This window comes from Orbicella franksi, chromosome 3, assembly GCF_964199315.1.
Source record: "Orbicella franksi chromosome 3, jaOrbFran1.1, whole genome shotgun sequence".
NCBI lineage: Eukaryota > Metazoa > Cnidaria > Anthozoa > Scleractinia > Merulinidae > Orbicella > Orbicella franksi.
In genome coordinates, this window is record NC_138147.1 from 1,836,219 (window position 1) to 1,852,075 (window position 15,857).

The 15,857-nt window shown below is 37.6% G+C and overlaps 1 protein-coding gene across 3 annotated transcripts; it reads right to left on the reverse strand.

Annotated features, from left to right (window-relative positions):
* Window positions 1-4,287: 4,287 nt before the first annotated feature.
* LOC145480595 (centrosomal protein 43-like) lies at window positions 4,288-15,718 on the reverse strand. Of its 3 annotated transcripts, XM_081458866.1 has the most exons (15): window positions 15,636-15,718; window positions 14,870-14,923; window positions 14,167-14,221; window positions 13,972-14,060; window positions 12,149-12,277; window positions 10,951-11,034; window positions 10,335-10,391; window positions 9,323-9,504; window positions 8,554-8,622; window positions 7,348-7,382; window positions 7,042-7,158; window positions 6,877-6,945; window positions 6,086-6,161; window positions 5,739-5,808; window positions 4,288-5,193 (listed from the first exon to the last, which is right to left on the reverse strand). In XM_081458866.1, exons 1-15 carry the CDS (start codon window positions 15,714-15,716, stop codon window positions 5,107-5,109), a joined length of 1,254 nt encoding a protein of 417 aa, XP_081314992.1. In that variant the 5' UTR covers window positions 15,717-15,718; the 3' UTR covers window positions 4,288-5,106. The 3 variants fall into 3 exon arrangements, with proteins under 3 accessions (XP_081314992.1, XP_081314993.1, XP_081314994.1); XM_081458867.1 differs by lacking the exon at window positions 10,335-10,391; XM_081458868.1 differs by lacking the exons at window positions 10,335-10,391; window positions 10,951-11,034.
* Between the last annotated feature and the right edge of the window lie 139 nt (window positions 15,719-15,857).

Consider the following 15,857-nt stretch of genomic DNA (forward strand, 5'->3'; position numbering starts at 1 on the left):
ACCACTACTTTGACCCAAAAAGCCAAATTTGAAGAAAATTGCCGACCCGAAGGTATAGTGTAAGCTTAATTTAGCGCTTCTATATCTAGAATTCAGTTTCTTTGTAGAATTTAAATCTAGCTTGCCATTTGTTCGGTTTCTTTTTAACATTTTCTTTAGGTCTCATAATTTCTCGTGATTTTTTTTACGGAAATAGACAAATTTAAGCTTATTTATTGGAGCTCAGTCACGGTTTGCACATATTGAAAAGTTTAGCCTCAATTTTTCAAATTCGACGTTTGCAATCCGCGTTAATCTTCTCTATCCTTAGCCATCCTTGTTCCTTTATAGTTTATCATTATATTTTATTTATTATTTTATTTTATTAAGCTTCGGCCTACTATTACACATAAAGAAAAAGAAAAAGAAGAGGAAGCAAAAGAAAAAAACAAAAAGACAAAACAAAAACAAAAAAAAAAACAAAAAAAAACAACAACAAAAAAAACAAACAAAAAAAAACAACAACAAAAAAAACAAACAAAAAAAAAACAACAAAAAAAAACAGACAGCAAAACAAAAAACAAAATGGCCAGGGGAGCCGCTACAGCTTAGCCAATTACAGCAGCCCCCAATGTCTTTGGTGTTTTTCTATCTTATTAAACTCTTATTTTTCAGGTTTCCTGTACCTTCTGTATCTGAAGGTTTATCCTGTCCATTTGACGCGGTGAACCAGCTTTTTCACTGCAAAAGTACACAAAGGAAAGGTTAACAAAGATTGCCAGAGATAAAGTTCAATAGACTGTAAACAACAATTCTATTGTCTTTCAGTCAATCATGATCCAAAATCACGATGTGTAATTTGCACTGGTGTTACACTTTTTGTACTCGTGTTACACTTGAACTGCACTGCTCTCAGTCAATCAGAATCATTTAATTTTTTCATGTATATTATTAATTTTGTAAGCACACTCAATCCTGGACATAAGTGCATTTGTTCGCGATACAGCTGGCCTTCTTACAGGGGTGGGTGACTCAGCTCAATATGTAGTTCTCATAAAACATTCCCACTGCATTCTCTTGGGCTACAGTGTAAACGTTACAGAAGTTTGCAAATGTATTACAACATTCTTTGCATTAATGTACTTGAGAGTGAATGAAGGTGAATGATGGTGAATGAGGGTGAATGAAGGTGAATGAGGGTAAATGATGGTGTATGAAGGTGAATGACGGTGAATGAGAGTGAATGATGGTGCATGAGGGTGAATGATAGTGAATGATAGTGAATGAAGGTGTATGAAGGCGAATGGGGGTGAATCCGGAGGGGGGGGCACTGCCATATATGGGCTATATATGTATGTGCCACTGTGAAGGGTATGGTTTTCAAGCAGTTTACTCTAGGATAGGGTATATAAATCAGAGCGTTTGGGTCTAGAATAGGGTATCGTTTTTACCCAAAACTGACTAGCTGGTTGAAGATTTTATCTAGACTAAGGAAACCAGGAATTGCCACTCAAAAATATAAAAAAATCAAATTGGCAAGTTTAAATTTACGCAAATCAGCCTCGATAGTGTCGATAGATGGGGGGATTTGGGGAGTTTACTCTAGTATAGGGTAGCAAAATTCAGTTAAACTAGCTCTGATATAGGCTAAGGGTTCCAGGGTCCCAGCGGCACATCCCCACCCAGAAATTCCCAAAGTACCCCCCCCCCCCGGGGGGGTGAATGAAGATGAATGAGGGTGTATGAAGGTGCATGAGGGTAACTGATGGTGAATGAAGGTGTATGAAGGTGAATGATAGTAAATAGTGGTGTAGGAAGGTGCATGAGGGTGAATGAGGGTGAATGTAGGTGAATGAGGGTGAATAAGGGTGGAGTATGAAGGTGAATGATGGTGAATTAAGGTGATTGAGGATGAATGAGGGTGAATGATGGTGTATGAAGGTAAATGAAGGTGAATGATGGTGTATAAAGGTGTATGAAGGTGGATGAAGGTGAATGGAGGTGAATGATGGTGAATGAAGGTGAATGAGGATGAATGATAGTGAATGAGGGTGTATGAAGGTGAAGCTCAAGTAACAGGAAAAATTCAGAGATGTAAAAAAGACACTTTAAGGGTCCCTGTCCATCATTTCAGTGGAAGTTGTTATTGTATGGACATGTACTAGTAACCCATCTTGTCTCCATGTTTAAACTACATGTAGATGAACCATGAGACACATAATAAGAGACGGTGAAGATGTGTGGCCAAGTTTTTATGTGTCTGTAGTATAAAAACTACCTGAATCAAAATTTGCCTTCTCTACCAGAAACCTAGTTCAGCAGTCTTCTATCAGTGCAATATACAGTTAGTTATCTGGATAGACTTACACAACAGCATTACAGTACTACAGACATGTGATTACCAAAATAGAGTCAATAATGTGGTAGTGGTTTACATTTGGTTTGGTTGCAAATTTCTATAACTAAAAATGTCTTCAAGAGTCAGATGGTGAGTTGTGTTTCTGGTTTTGACACTCTCTGTAAATCCTAAGTGACACAACAAAATGGTGAGACAATATTCAAACATCATGGTTTATTCAATTTCAAAAACATGAACATACTGATTTGTCAGCTAACACAAACATAACCTTAACAGTAGTTGTTGAATGTACATGTACTTAATTAACATTATTTTGCTTGTCTAATAAGTGAAGTGTGAATTGCTCTAGCAATAAAAGTGGTTTACTTTAACTGGAATTCCTTAACAATTTTACTGAAGTATATAAAGTAATGGCAATGTTTCACCTTACCAAAGTAAAAAATGGCAAAAAAACACTATAATGAAGAATGGTTTGCCTTTACATTGAGATAAGCCAGTTGATGGTAAAAATAAAGTGGAAGTGAGTCATTCTTTTTAGTACTTGGATTATTTTGAAATTCACCGCACTAGTAGGGCTTACTTATTGCATATTTAAGCTGAAGGAACCCAGGCTGATGACCTTGTGCCGTTTTTTTCCCTCTGAACCTTTGTGGCATGGATTTCCTGGAGCAAATTTTGCCGAAAATGACAGCAGGTCTTCAACAGTCTGCTTCAGATCACCACTGGCATTACCCTGTATTGCGATTGCTATTGCGCTAACAATTTGGAAATGGTCCTCTAGCCTACTCTCTCAGTAGTCTAATGGAATAGAAACATTTTCGTCAGTAAGCGGCTGATCAACATCGTCAAAGCATTGTTTCATGGAGTCAAGGAATTCCTCGACATCTCGACTACTCCGATCATCAGCCGCCATCTTAGATCACAAGGTAAATTCTTGGGATACTTCTTCATGTAAAAATACGTGAACTATCCCTCTCTTATTACCAGGCCTTTCCATTTCTCAGTTGCAAGTCGATTTCTCGATCATAGCGGTAGGTGTTCCGGATCGTCAATCTCTGGACGATCGTTTTCAGACACCAATCTTTTTTTCGACGATAGCAATCGTCAGTCTTAATATTCAATCGCTTTTTGGACCATAGCGACCATCATTCTCAATCAGCAATCGATAATCTTAACCATAGCGATCGACAATCTCAATCACCAATCGATAAACTCAACGATAGCGATCGATTTCTTGGTCACCAGTTGTGAACTCATACCCCTTTTGACTGATATGGCCTCCCATATTAATTTCTAGTGATTGTCTTGGGTCACTTTTGAGTATAGAAAAACAAACGAGTATAGGTAATCGGGTAATCGTACAAAATGCACGTCTTACAATTTAATCTAAAATCATAATTGCGAGTACAATGAAGGATTTACGTTAGAGTGATGTTTGAAAATTGTTCTCAAAATTGCACAAGCCTTGGCTTGCTCTCAGCCAATCTCGAGGTAATTTTCTCAGTCAGAATAGAAAGACAATCTGACGAAATGAGCCTAATATAAACTCTTTTCCAACCCTAGCCTCCCGTGGGGGTTACAGAAGAGGGTCGCAAAAAATCGACTGCCATCTCGGTAAGAGATTAAGCCCCACGCTTTGACTACTTCATAGATGTGAAAACATCGGTTGAACTTCTGCAATCTTCGCGAGCCACCCTCTCGAAAATCGTCGTAGACCTGTAATCTTCGGCTTATGTTCGGAAGTGTTCCGTTCCTGTTCGAAAGTCTACGTCAATTCCAGACTCAGGACATCCTTCACTGTTAGGCATATGTTCCCGTCAAATTAAGTTATTTTCGGAAGCTTAATTCAATTTCAGTTCACATGCAATACTTTTATTCCTGGAGACGTATAAAATGGCGTTACCAATCCCTTTTACTTTGGGCTGCCACCCTCAAAACAGACTTCAGTGTTCTTCGAATAAAATTTTATTCACAGCATAAACGCCTCCTTGTCACTCGCGTCTTTATATGCGACAATATACAATGCATATGCAGGTACTATATACATAATAAAATACCTCTTTAGTAAATAAATTAAATGCCAAAAATATCAAAACAGTTAGACGCCGAATTTATGTTGAGAAGTTCTCCGAGTCTCTCGGTTGTTTACTGAATACAATGGCGAAAGTTGCTATGAATTTCAGTCACATCCTGACTTGAATCCTGATTTCTCGCATCTCCCGGGGAAACGAAATTGGTTCGAAATATCGGAAACTGGAGATATCGGATTAAAACTACAGTGAAAGAAACCCAACGGAAGCGACTTTTGGTTCGAGCAATCGAGAGGTTTGAGAAATGGAGGGTTCATTCTTCAAGAAATGTGATTCCATTGCAACAAGATATCAATGCCACCAAACTGTTTTGAAACAAAAGGCAAGTTTTGGAGCTAAATACATATTTACAAGACCTCTTAGATGGTTACAATTACCGCTACAACGAGACTTGGACTATGCTCATTTTAGACTTATTTAGTAAACAAGGTATTCGAGATCGTACTTAAAATTTGAAATTCGGAAATGAAGAAAAGTGAAAAGAGCATCAAAGCAAAATTATTAGTTTCAAGATGGCGCGTACAAAAAAGTCATACGATAGCTCAAGTAACCCAGTAACATAGAATACTTGATTTGTTATTTACGGTTATAATATACAGCAGGGTAAATTACATATAATACACTAAACACGCTAAGCCAAGCCATAAAATGTGCACTTCGTTAATTAACAACTGTTTCTCAAAAGTTCAAAATATCCTCTGCGAAGTCGAGATCTCCAACACTGGCCTGCGACACTGTGCGGTCTGTGGTGAGAAGATCATCCAGCTATCGACAAGAAGACAAACAAGTTTCAGTGTAAAACTGAGATCAAGGCAAAAGCAAGTACATTCATATGATAATAGTATGGCGGCCGTAAAGCATGGAACGAAAACCTCCGTCTTTTCTGAGTGCAATTACCCTGAAATGACAGTCAACCCGGCTTGTGCCTCTCGAGTCAAGGACAAAACTGCCATTTTTTCTTTCTTTTCCCGACGGAAGTAAACACGACCAACGGCTAGCTAATGGCTCAGTGTCGGTACAAATAATTTAACTCGAGCTTTAATAGACTCTTAATAGGACTTTACAATCTGTTCCATTTACGTCCGCGCGACTGCCATTTGGGTTTAACGACCAGGGTACAGAAAGTTGAAAACGTTCGCATCCAAAACTGTTCGCTCGGGGTATTTTCAGCCGCACACCGAAAGGGGTTCTAAAAAGATACTTGTTTTGCCCTACTGAATGAAAAATGATGATTGCATTTTTTCCAAAAGTTTTTTATTTCATCCCTCTGGTTTCATCCTGAACTCTGACTTTACAAGTAAATTACGAACCTTGGCGCTGCCGCTGTGGAAACTGCTTATCGACAACTGCTCATCAATGTCTTCGGGAATGCTCATGTCACTAACAAGAAACACCCGAGAAGAAAAAGTAATTAGACCGCACTACTGCTGGGTTTCCTTACTGGGTAAAATAAAGAATATTCAACGTTATCATTTTTTTCTGCTTATTTTTTAGGGCCTGGGACGCTCGGGGATTACACGCAAGAGGACGGTTGAACCTTCAGACTACTGTAGATCAGAACGTATTTCGGGTTTTCTAGGTTAAAATGCGAAAAAGACGTGAAAAGACAAAAACAAATTATAAAGTTCCTAGTAAATTACAATTAAACACTCTGCACCTAGTCGGATTGAAATCATCCTCATAATCATCATTGTAGTCGTTGGCTTCGCCATTTTTCTCTTCATCTGGAATATCTGACAGATACAATAAGGTAAAAACTTTATGAAAGATACAAAGATTATCAGTTGAGCACGGCGCGACGAAAATTTGGTGACTAGGTTTTAAAGTTCAACTTGTGTTGTTGTCACGGGCATCAGGCTCCGTTTCCAGTGTCAACTTAGCTTGTCGGTCTTTGACGTCGTTGGCATCAAAGCGCGCGAAATTGCAACCGACAGTTTAAGAAAGGGGAGAAGCAAATTAACTACTAGAGATTTTTTGCTTTTTATAATGCCCGACCCGTTTTCGCTATGCGCTCAGTTCATCCCTCACTCGAAAGATAGGTCGGAATTCTTGTTTCCAGAAGCCACGATTCTTTTGGTTAGCGGTTAGCACTAAGAAATCGAGACCTCTGGGAGAAATCAGAAGGTGAGCCAGCATTACTCACAGCGGTTACTCTCTCTACGCATGTTCAGAAACCGTTATTGAACTTAAACGCAAGCGCACAATCAAAACGGAAAGATAATTTTCTGGTTCCGGTTTTTGATTTCGTCTAGAGCGTCGCGCTTTCGTTCACCGGTGACCGAAAATGCGCGGGCTCTGGGGCCGAGATTGAGATAACCGTATGACGTAGCTCTATTGTCTCTGATTGGTCGTTGCTAGATTTTAAATTTTCGCGCCAGAGAAAAAACTAATCAGCAAGAATCTCTCAGATGCACGTCGATTGACGTGTCGCTCAGTCTTATCACTTACCAAATCCGAGTTTACTGATCTTGCTATCGATATCGGCGAGGTCCTGCCAGTTGGGTGATTTGGTAGGTTCTGTAAGTAACAGTAAGTCTTAGCTACAGGCCATTTAAAAAAAAAATTAACACAAACGCTAGTAAATTTAGTTTCGATCTTTGTTAGATCACTCACCTCTGTTATTGTTATTCATTCCTGGTAGTGGTGGGGCTCCTTTCAATGAGCCTAGTCCACTGTTGCCAAGCGATGGAGCACCCTTAAGAGATGACAGCCCGCCAGCGGACTTAGATGCTGAAAACAAGAAACAGTTATCTGTTACAGGTATCAGTTTTAATCTTACGTAGTTAACAAACCATGTGAAATCCTCAAAATTTAACCTGTGATCAGGTACTCTATTTTTAGAGCATGAAAAATCAGCGAAAAAAAAAAAAAAAAAAGAGTAAAACCACATTCGTGTTATAAAATTCGATTCTTTTTTACCTGTTTCTGTTGCTGATCCCTTTTTCTGACTTTCTCTGAAATAAAAATAAACATCGATGGTAAGCTATATTCCATATCTTCGAAAATGGCCAGGTTCAATTTTTAACTAAGAACAGCTGCAGCACATGGAATGCATATTAGAAAACAGCCCTAAGAAAATAGGCGCGCTGATTGGTTTAAAATCGTGTTTCTATAACTCGATAGAAACACAGAACTAGCACAAGGCTGTTGACGTAATGATGGCGCGAGAAAAGAGAATTTACATTTTGATGATCAAAGTAAACAAGTTGTTTCCCTTTTTTTCGTCGCTGTGTTTTCTAAAAGAAATAGAAAACATGTTCTCCGTGTTTCTATCGAGTTATAGAAATACTCGTGAAAGTTTGGGAGAACTCAAAAAAGCTGTGGAAACACTCGCCCACGGTTTGTGCTCCCATAGCATTTCTCGTTCTCCCAAACTTCCACTCGTGTTTCTATTTAACAATTAGATTATGAGCTCGAGACTTCTATGAGGTGATAATTGATGAAGCCGAAGGCCGAATCAACCATCGTCTCATAGAAATCGAGAGCGAATAATCTAATTGTTTGAGTAGAATTCTAACTGAATTTTCCTTCAAATAACGATTCCAATTATTTCTGATCTTAGTATTAAACTTCTCGCTTTAGAGAATTTACACGGAATTGTCAATTTTACATTTGCAGTTGCGTACGCGCGCTTATCAGTTTCTGTCAAAAATTTTGAGCTTTTTAATTTAAGAACCGAAAATGCCCTCCTTTTAGTCTTCTCAGGAATTTGATCATCCATTTGTTTCTAAATGTTCTTTCAAAACTTCGAAGAAACGAGGAAACGTTGCAATGTTTTCGACCACACCAAGCCACTGCACACTAATGGCTTATAGCGTGCAATGGCTCAGCCAATCAGATTGCAGCACTTGCATTAGTATATCAGTAGAATTCTACTAAAACTCGATAGAAACACGGTACATGTTTTCTTGTTTCTTAAACAACAAGCCGGGTTTCGTCTACAGACTTAATGAGTTAGAACCAATAAATATTGAGGAGAACTTTGGAACTGAAAGGACCCCTTACTAACAAAAAATACGCGTAAAATTCTATTATTTCTGGCAGTGGTATGGTAACTAGCAAACGACTTTACTTTCCCTTCTTATTTAATGTGTAATACTCCATACCACAGTGTTACAGACTCACCTTGTCTTTAATGGGAAATCGGCAAAAATATCTTCTCCATCGTCACTGCCAATGGTGACATCTGGGCTTCTGTGTTGAATAGATTACACATGTAATTAATGATGCACACAAATCTTGTATTAATCAAATGGCAATGCCAAAAATATTAGCATTAACAAGAAAAATTAAATCCTGCATGCCTAGCACTTAAGCTTATATGAAAAAGTGGGTTTTTTCCAGTCAAAAGTCAGTCAAAAAAAAAGAAAGGGTTTTTCCAGGCAAAAGTCAGTTGCCTGTGGCACCTGGGCACTTCTAAAGCACAGCCCTGATTAATAATTATTTACAGAGTAGTAAAGCATGAAGTTTCATATTTCAAATTTGAAAGAAATTTTCTTCAAAGCTTCAAACTCCATCATAAAAGAGAAATACATTGCGCAAATTTGATGCCACTAAATTTCAGCAAGTGACTGTGAGTATTTTTCCAGACAGTCTAATTTTTAGTATCACAGGCCTGCAACGCGTGCAAAATAAGACAACTGCATTTTAGTAGTGAGTTTAAAGCTATTACTAGTCACTGGGCCAATAAGCTAAAATGGACAGGGCGCTAAAATGCAGCTCTTGAGCCCTGGTACATGTATCGCATGATACTTTTGTTCAGAGATGATTGATAAAAAATAGTATTACACCAGTTGAGTATTGTTGAAAAAAATAACAGCCTTTCTTAACAAGCAGAGATGTCATAATTTCAGTACCACAGTCAACGACACACGCAGCACACAACACAATTTACCTTTTTCCACTTTTGTCCCTTCTTGAATCTGACAAGGAATTCTGCTCTTTGCTGGAGTTTAGTTTTTCAAGGAATGAGTCTTGCTGGCTTTTGTCGGATTTGATGGACCTCTCATCTCGCACTCTCTGTGGAACGTCCTCTCGCTTTCTTTGTGGAATTTTGCTTGGTCTTGGACTTGAAGGCTGTCAAAATAAGACATAAAAGGTGGGGGGCTTAAAAGGCAAATAACTCATACAAAGATCCTAAAAGCTTCACAGCTGGTAAAGTGAGGTTAAAATGTTTACAGTCATGTGGTAAGAACAATTAATCTTGAGTAATAGGTTTTGTCAATCCTCCAAATTAGAATCAAGAATCACTTTAATTTGAACCTTAACAATTACCTTCCAAGAAATGTTTTGTTGGTGATCAACATTAAGATGATTAAGTTACAATAATTATTAAACTGGCATGTAAGTAAAAAAAAATTGGACAGTGTGAACCCTTTGCTTGTTGGATAGGGATCACCTCCTGTGTTTATTACGATATAATAATTTGGAAGACATACACTGTTTAATCAATGGCAAATCAGCAGTACTTCTTTATGATTCAATGCCAAATATTCAGAAACAAAAATAATCATGCTTTAACCAGCGTATAGATGGCATTAGGAAGTCCTTAATTTACCTTTTACTTTATCTTTATTGAACTCGTTGCGTACTTATACATAGTTGTTACATTTGTTATCTTTTACTTTTAAATTTATGGCTAAGAATTTAAATAACTTGTAATCACTAGGGCAGAGATAACAACTACAATAAACTTGCTAATAGTAACTATTGTATTTTAGTCATTAAAAGATAGATTATAAATTATTAGCTAAGTTTTTTTAAGCCTCTAACAACATGAACAACAGATCTTTGTCCAGTTTAACATGACTGTAATGAAGTGATAATTATTACTGTTTGCACCACAAACTGTTTCAAGCCTAAGATGGCATTTATTCCTGAATGAATCCAGTTTAATATAATTTTACCACGCTATCATCACTCTCAATGTCAGAGCTAAGTACTTCACCAATGTCTTCATCAACCTTCAACAAAGAACGCTTTAACTTTAGTAACCATGTTAAGTTAATTCTATACACAGTTATTTTTCTTACCAAATTATCATCCAAAAGTCATATAAGTTTTAATATTTTTATTTTCACATTATCTTTAAAAATAGATTTTCATGATCAGCATCTTTATTTTGCTCAAACTTTCTTTTTTCCAATAACAAAATATATCTAGTGATGTGCTAAATTATGCAGCAATTAAAATATAAAAAAAAAAGTTAAAAATAACCAAATAATTTTTTTAAATTTGTACTTGTGCAGCCAGTTCCTGTGACTGTCGGAATCAAATATTGACCAAGTTGTCACAGAGTTGTTGGTCTATATTAGGGACTATTGTTTGATTCATTTTTTTTGCAAGTTCATGGACAGGATAAAGCCTGAAACAAGTTATTACAACATATTATACAATGTACCTGTCTGTTGAACAAGTTAATGTACTGAAATAAAAAAATAAAGGGAAACTAGATCTCAAAATAATGCTCTTGGCACAGACTCCATATGGGACTTTGAGTAGATTTTTTATAGCTACATGTACCTTGTTTCCATTAGGAGGACTAACACTCCTTGGACTATCCGGGGCACTATGTCTCGGTGATGTTAAAACTGCCTCTTTTGAAATCTTTCATAATTGAAAGGAAATAAAACACTTTTTATCATTTGTATACCAGAGCCTAAGTTGTATAAGAAGAAAGTCTACTTTGACGCTCAAACTCTTGATCATTAAGGGTTCTTTCGAAAAGGTCGCTGGAGATCACGACCGGTTAGCTCAGTTGGTAGAGCGTCGGACTACCGTGTGGGAGGTCTCGGGTTCGAGCCCCAGACTGGACCAACACTCAGGGTCTTAAAATAACTGAGGAGAATATGCTGCCTTTGCAATGACATCTGCAAATGGTTAGATATTCTAGTCTTCTCGGATAAGGACGACAAACCGTAGGCCCCGTCTCCTGCATCTTCACTGTTATGGTCAGCAGGGGACGTTAAAGAACCCACACACTAATCGTAAAGAGCAGGGCACGAAGTTTCCGGTGTTGTGGTCTGGTCTCTGCCCATTGTGCTGTAGAAATGCTCGGAGACATTAGCTGTTAAAGCTACTCTACAATCCGAGGGTAAATAAAGTATACTACTACTACTACTACTACTACTACTTATTTTAAAAAGTCAGCTATTTTCAAAGGCTAAAGATTTCATAACGAATAAAAGATCACGGAACAGAAAAGGTCCTGCTTGTTATCAAACTATACATGCATGCATGCCCTGTTAATACACGTAAATAGAAAAGAAAGTAACCACAAAAGAAAGAAAGGCAGGAAAATTTGCTTTGTCCTCTCTCAAATGGTGATTGCTGGTAAATATTGATCAAATGAATTTAATTTACCTTCTCACAAACAAAATATTTCATGCACAACATTTGGTGTTTGTGCCATGAATTAGCACCATAGGACTGTGTTGCTACCCCTCTTGGATGCATTGCTTGCCTATATTCACTGTAGCAAGTAAACCGGCTCCTGGTTGGCGTGTAAGGTGAAAAAAAGAAACTAGCGAGTGGAAGCCAGAGTGTGGTCCAGGACAAGCTGAACAAGCCAAAAGTGGTTAAAACAGGAAAAGATGGCAATTTTTCTTACTCTCACTTCTTAACTTGCCTAATATTTTATGTGCTTGGCAGGAGCCTGTTCACAGTTCACAGTCTATGTTTACTGGTACTGCATGTTATAATGTCTCCATATATCACATACCTCACCACTGGTGCTGGGTGATTTTAGTCTCTTCACGACTTCAGCTAGTAATGGACTAGGAGCTGTACTATCAGCATCATTGAGCTTCAACTCTCTTGCAAGGTTGTTCCTTCCAGGATATTTGTCACTCTGAAAATGTCAATCATTATTGACAATCTAAGTGTTTCCACTCCAACATATTAGAGAAGATAAGTGGCTGAAGATTAGTTAACATTGAAATCTGTGTTTTACTCTAGTGGCTGATCTAGTGTATTTCTGGTTTCCAGAGCGTGAACTGACAAGAAGATTTCCTACCCCCCAGGGCTGGAAATAGCAGTTGGTCTTTGGACATTGTCCGACCAAATTTTAAATATGTCCGGCCAATTTCACATTATGATCACACATGATGACCGAACATTTCACCAGCACCACGTTATTGTCCATCTGTAAAATTTAGTTAGATACTTTGTTAAAAGGCTTGAAACTGTGACCGGTATGGTCGCCAATACAGCTAAAATTTCATCTTTAGGGACCAAAAATTCTGGTTTAGTGGACAGCCGAAAATATGTCTGCGTTCACAGGCTACCATAATGGCGACTACGTTTCTCTGTGTTGACAATCAATAATGGTTATTTTCTTAGACATTATGTCCATCCAGAAATACATAGTCAAAGATCTTTGCTTCTATAACATTTAAGATAAGAAAAGAAAGCAATCTATCCTTTTGCTTTGCTGTAAAGGATTCCCCCACATCGGAAAACTTGCAAGTGGCTGATCGTGTTTGAAACCGCTCTATAATGCATTGCAAACCCTTGAGCATTGAGTATGTCATGTATGCCTACCCATTGTGTCTCTTGGACTGCATGAATCATGATGGGTCTGTGAAAAGGCAGGGACAGGAATAATTGGGGTAGTTGCACACTCCTGGTGATGGGTTCCTGCTTTAAAGGGACAGTCAGCTGGAGCACATGCGCATTAGATACCATTTCTTAGCTAATTTGCATATCACAGAGATGCAATCCATACTGTTTTTAACCAAATATGATAAAAATGTATCATAGGATGAGCAAAAGCACACTCAAAAACAGGTTTTTCAGTAAACGATTGAAAATCAAGCAAAACACTGTGAAGATTGAAGTGGATTTCTAGATGTACTTTGATTTCAGATGGAGGTGAACTTTTTTTAAAGTGAGAAAACAAGTGTCCAGGTCAGCACGGTCCCAAAGCTGACTGTGTCCCTGTAATGGTAGCATTCAATAGAAAACCAGGTTTGCTTGAAGAACATATAATCAGGAGATAACCAGGAGAGATTGGTGCAGTTATCTTGTAGATAAAGTCATCTAATCATCATAAATGATAAATACATTAAATTTAAATGCCGTTTTGAACGATTTGTACTGAAAATCTTTACAGCATGCTAATAAATTTTATTATGCCAAGTACTTATGCAAATCAATTATGCAAATTAATGTCCGGTCAAATTTAGATGATATCCGACCAAAATGAAGATTTGAAAGGACATATGTCCTGTTAAAGAAAAACTATTTCCAGCACTGCCCCTCCCCCCCCAATTGAAATGTTAGTCCATCACAGAGTTACCACCCCCACCCTCCCCAGCATTTAATTTGCTGATACCCACTTTAACATCCTGGTGGAGAAAGCACTGTACCTGCATGAAATGTCTTGCTCATTAGAACACAGTGCTCAAACTCAGACCAGGCAATCCAGAGTCCGGGGCCACTCAGTGTGATATTTAAGAACTGATTTGAATTTACTTGTATAAAACATGAAAAACATTATTTTCCTTAACAGATAAATAGCATATATATTTGGCTATCACTTACGAAATTAGTCTCTGGATCAAATACAGCAATGGAGAAATCAAGATCAAAATATTCCAGGAACTCTCTTACTAATCCTGTAACAAGACGTCCTGATGAACATAAAGACAAGAAGTGAGGAACACAGACTTACAGTTTATCTTTATAAATAGTTGTGTTGTCTAGGTTTTTTACAACGAACAAAATAAGAGTTCTCACCTTCACTTGTGCCTATAAACTTCTTCAGGTCAGGATTTACAAGTGTGATTTTTCCCTGAAAAAAATAAATAAAAATAAACAAATAATAAAAAGAGATGAGGATTTCATCATCTTGCTAAGAAATGAATCTGTTAGAGTTATCTTTGAGTTTTAGCATAACTTCTCATTGAAAGAAAACACAATGGTCAGTCAAAAACATATGGTTTATGAACCAGTGTGGAGATTTTTCTGAGGAAGGGTTGGCATCTTTCTGAGCGAATGAAAATTATACCGGGCAAGTGCATTTTGAGAGTCACTTGCCCAAATGGCAAGTGCTGTCAAAACTTAGCTCCCAACAAAGTGTACTCACCTTGGATATGACCAATATGTTGATGCTCAGGAGCAACTAGAGATCAATCATGCCATAATAGTATTTAAGGGTGCATTTCTTTGGAATGATCCAAGATCACTTGGATCATGGTACATCAAAGGATTCAATGAATCCACGCTAGGCAAGGATTCATCAGTTTGTTTGATCTATGCACTAAGATCCAAAGTGATCTTGGATCATTGATCCTAGTCCAGATCATCCTAAAGAAAAGCACCCTAATTTATGATGAATTATGCTGCATATATAGAGTCAAATGCGCTAAAGTCATTAAGCTATCCCAGGAATACTAATTAATTGCACAATTTCACTTTCCATAATATATATCAAACAAACCTCGGATACTTCTTGTTCCTCCAATGCTAGAAAGACACTTGCTCTAAGCTGCGCCTATGAAACATCATAATATAGAACATATACTGGTTACCTAACTAACAGCTGGAAACCCCAAGTGATTCTCATATACAAATTCACTGTCCTCAAAACATGAACAGCAAAACACCTTAGTTTTGAATGTTTATATTACTATTTCTCGAAACTTCAAAGTTAGATAACATTAAATTGCCGTACCAAATCACTTACAAGCCCTGTTTGCTTCAAAGCCTTTTATCAACAAAACTGTCATAGACCGAAACTGTGGTTTCGTCCGGAAACCACAGAAGCCTTGCGAGAAAACTGGCCTTCTGACGACCTATAGATTTTCCGAAAAAAAAAAATTAAACATTTTTTTGAGGTGATAATTGAACCAAATGAATGGTAGAATTCTTGATGAAGCGAAAAGCGAAATGTAGGGAAAAAAATGTAGCAAGAATTATATTTCAGTTGTAAGTTTGTTTGTTTTTTTTCTTTAACAGCATCGAGAAGAAGAGCATGTTTCTTTGCATGGAAAGCAGTAGCAATTAAAAGGACTAAAATCGATTAGCTGAAAAACCACAAAGAAAATTTACAAACTGAAACAAAAATTCGTCATTGTTAGTTGCCGTGGGGTGTTCTCACCATACTTACGAAATAAAATGGTCTGACAAATCGAGTTAAAAGGTACTCCAATTATCAAAATTTTGAGATAACGTAAACACTTGATTCAAATTGCACGTTTCCCTACCCTGATTTTTCCGAGAACACCTTTACTTTCTAAAGTTTGAGCCACCATATCTCTCAACTCCGTGTCCTCTTCCGCCGACATTTTGAATTTTGTCCTGTACCCAGGCCTTACCGAGTTTATTCGGATTCCGAACACACGACGGAATCTAACGGAAAGACACGTCGGATTATGAGTTCCCGGATGCCCGCCAAATTTGTTACTCACGTGTGTCTATTTCGGTCG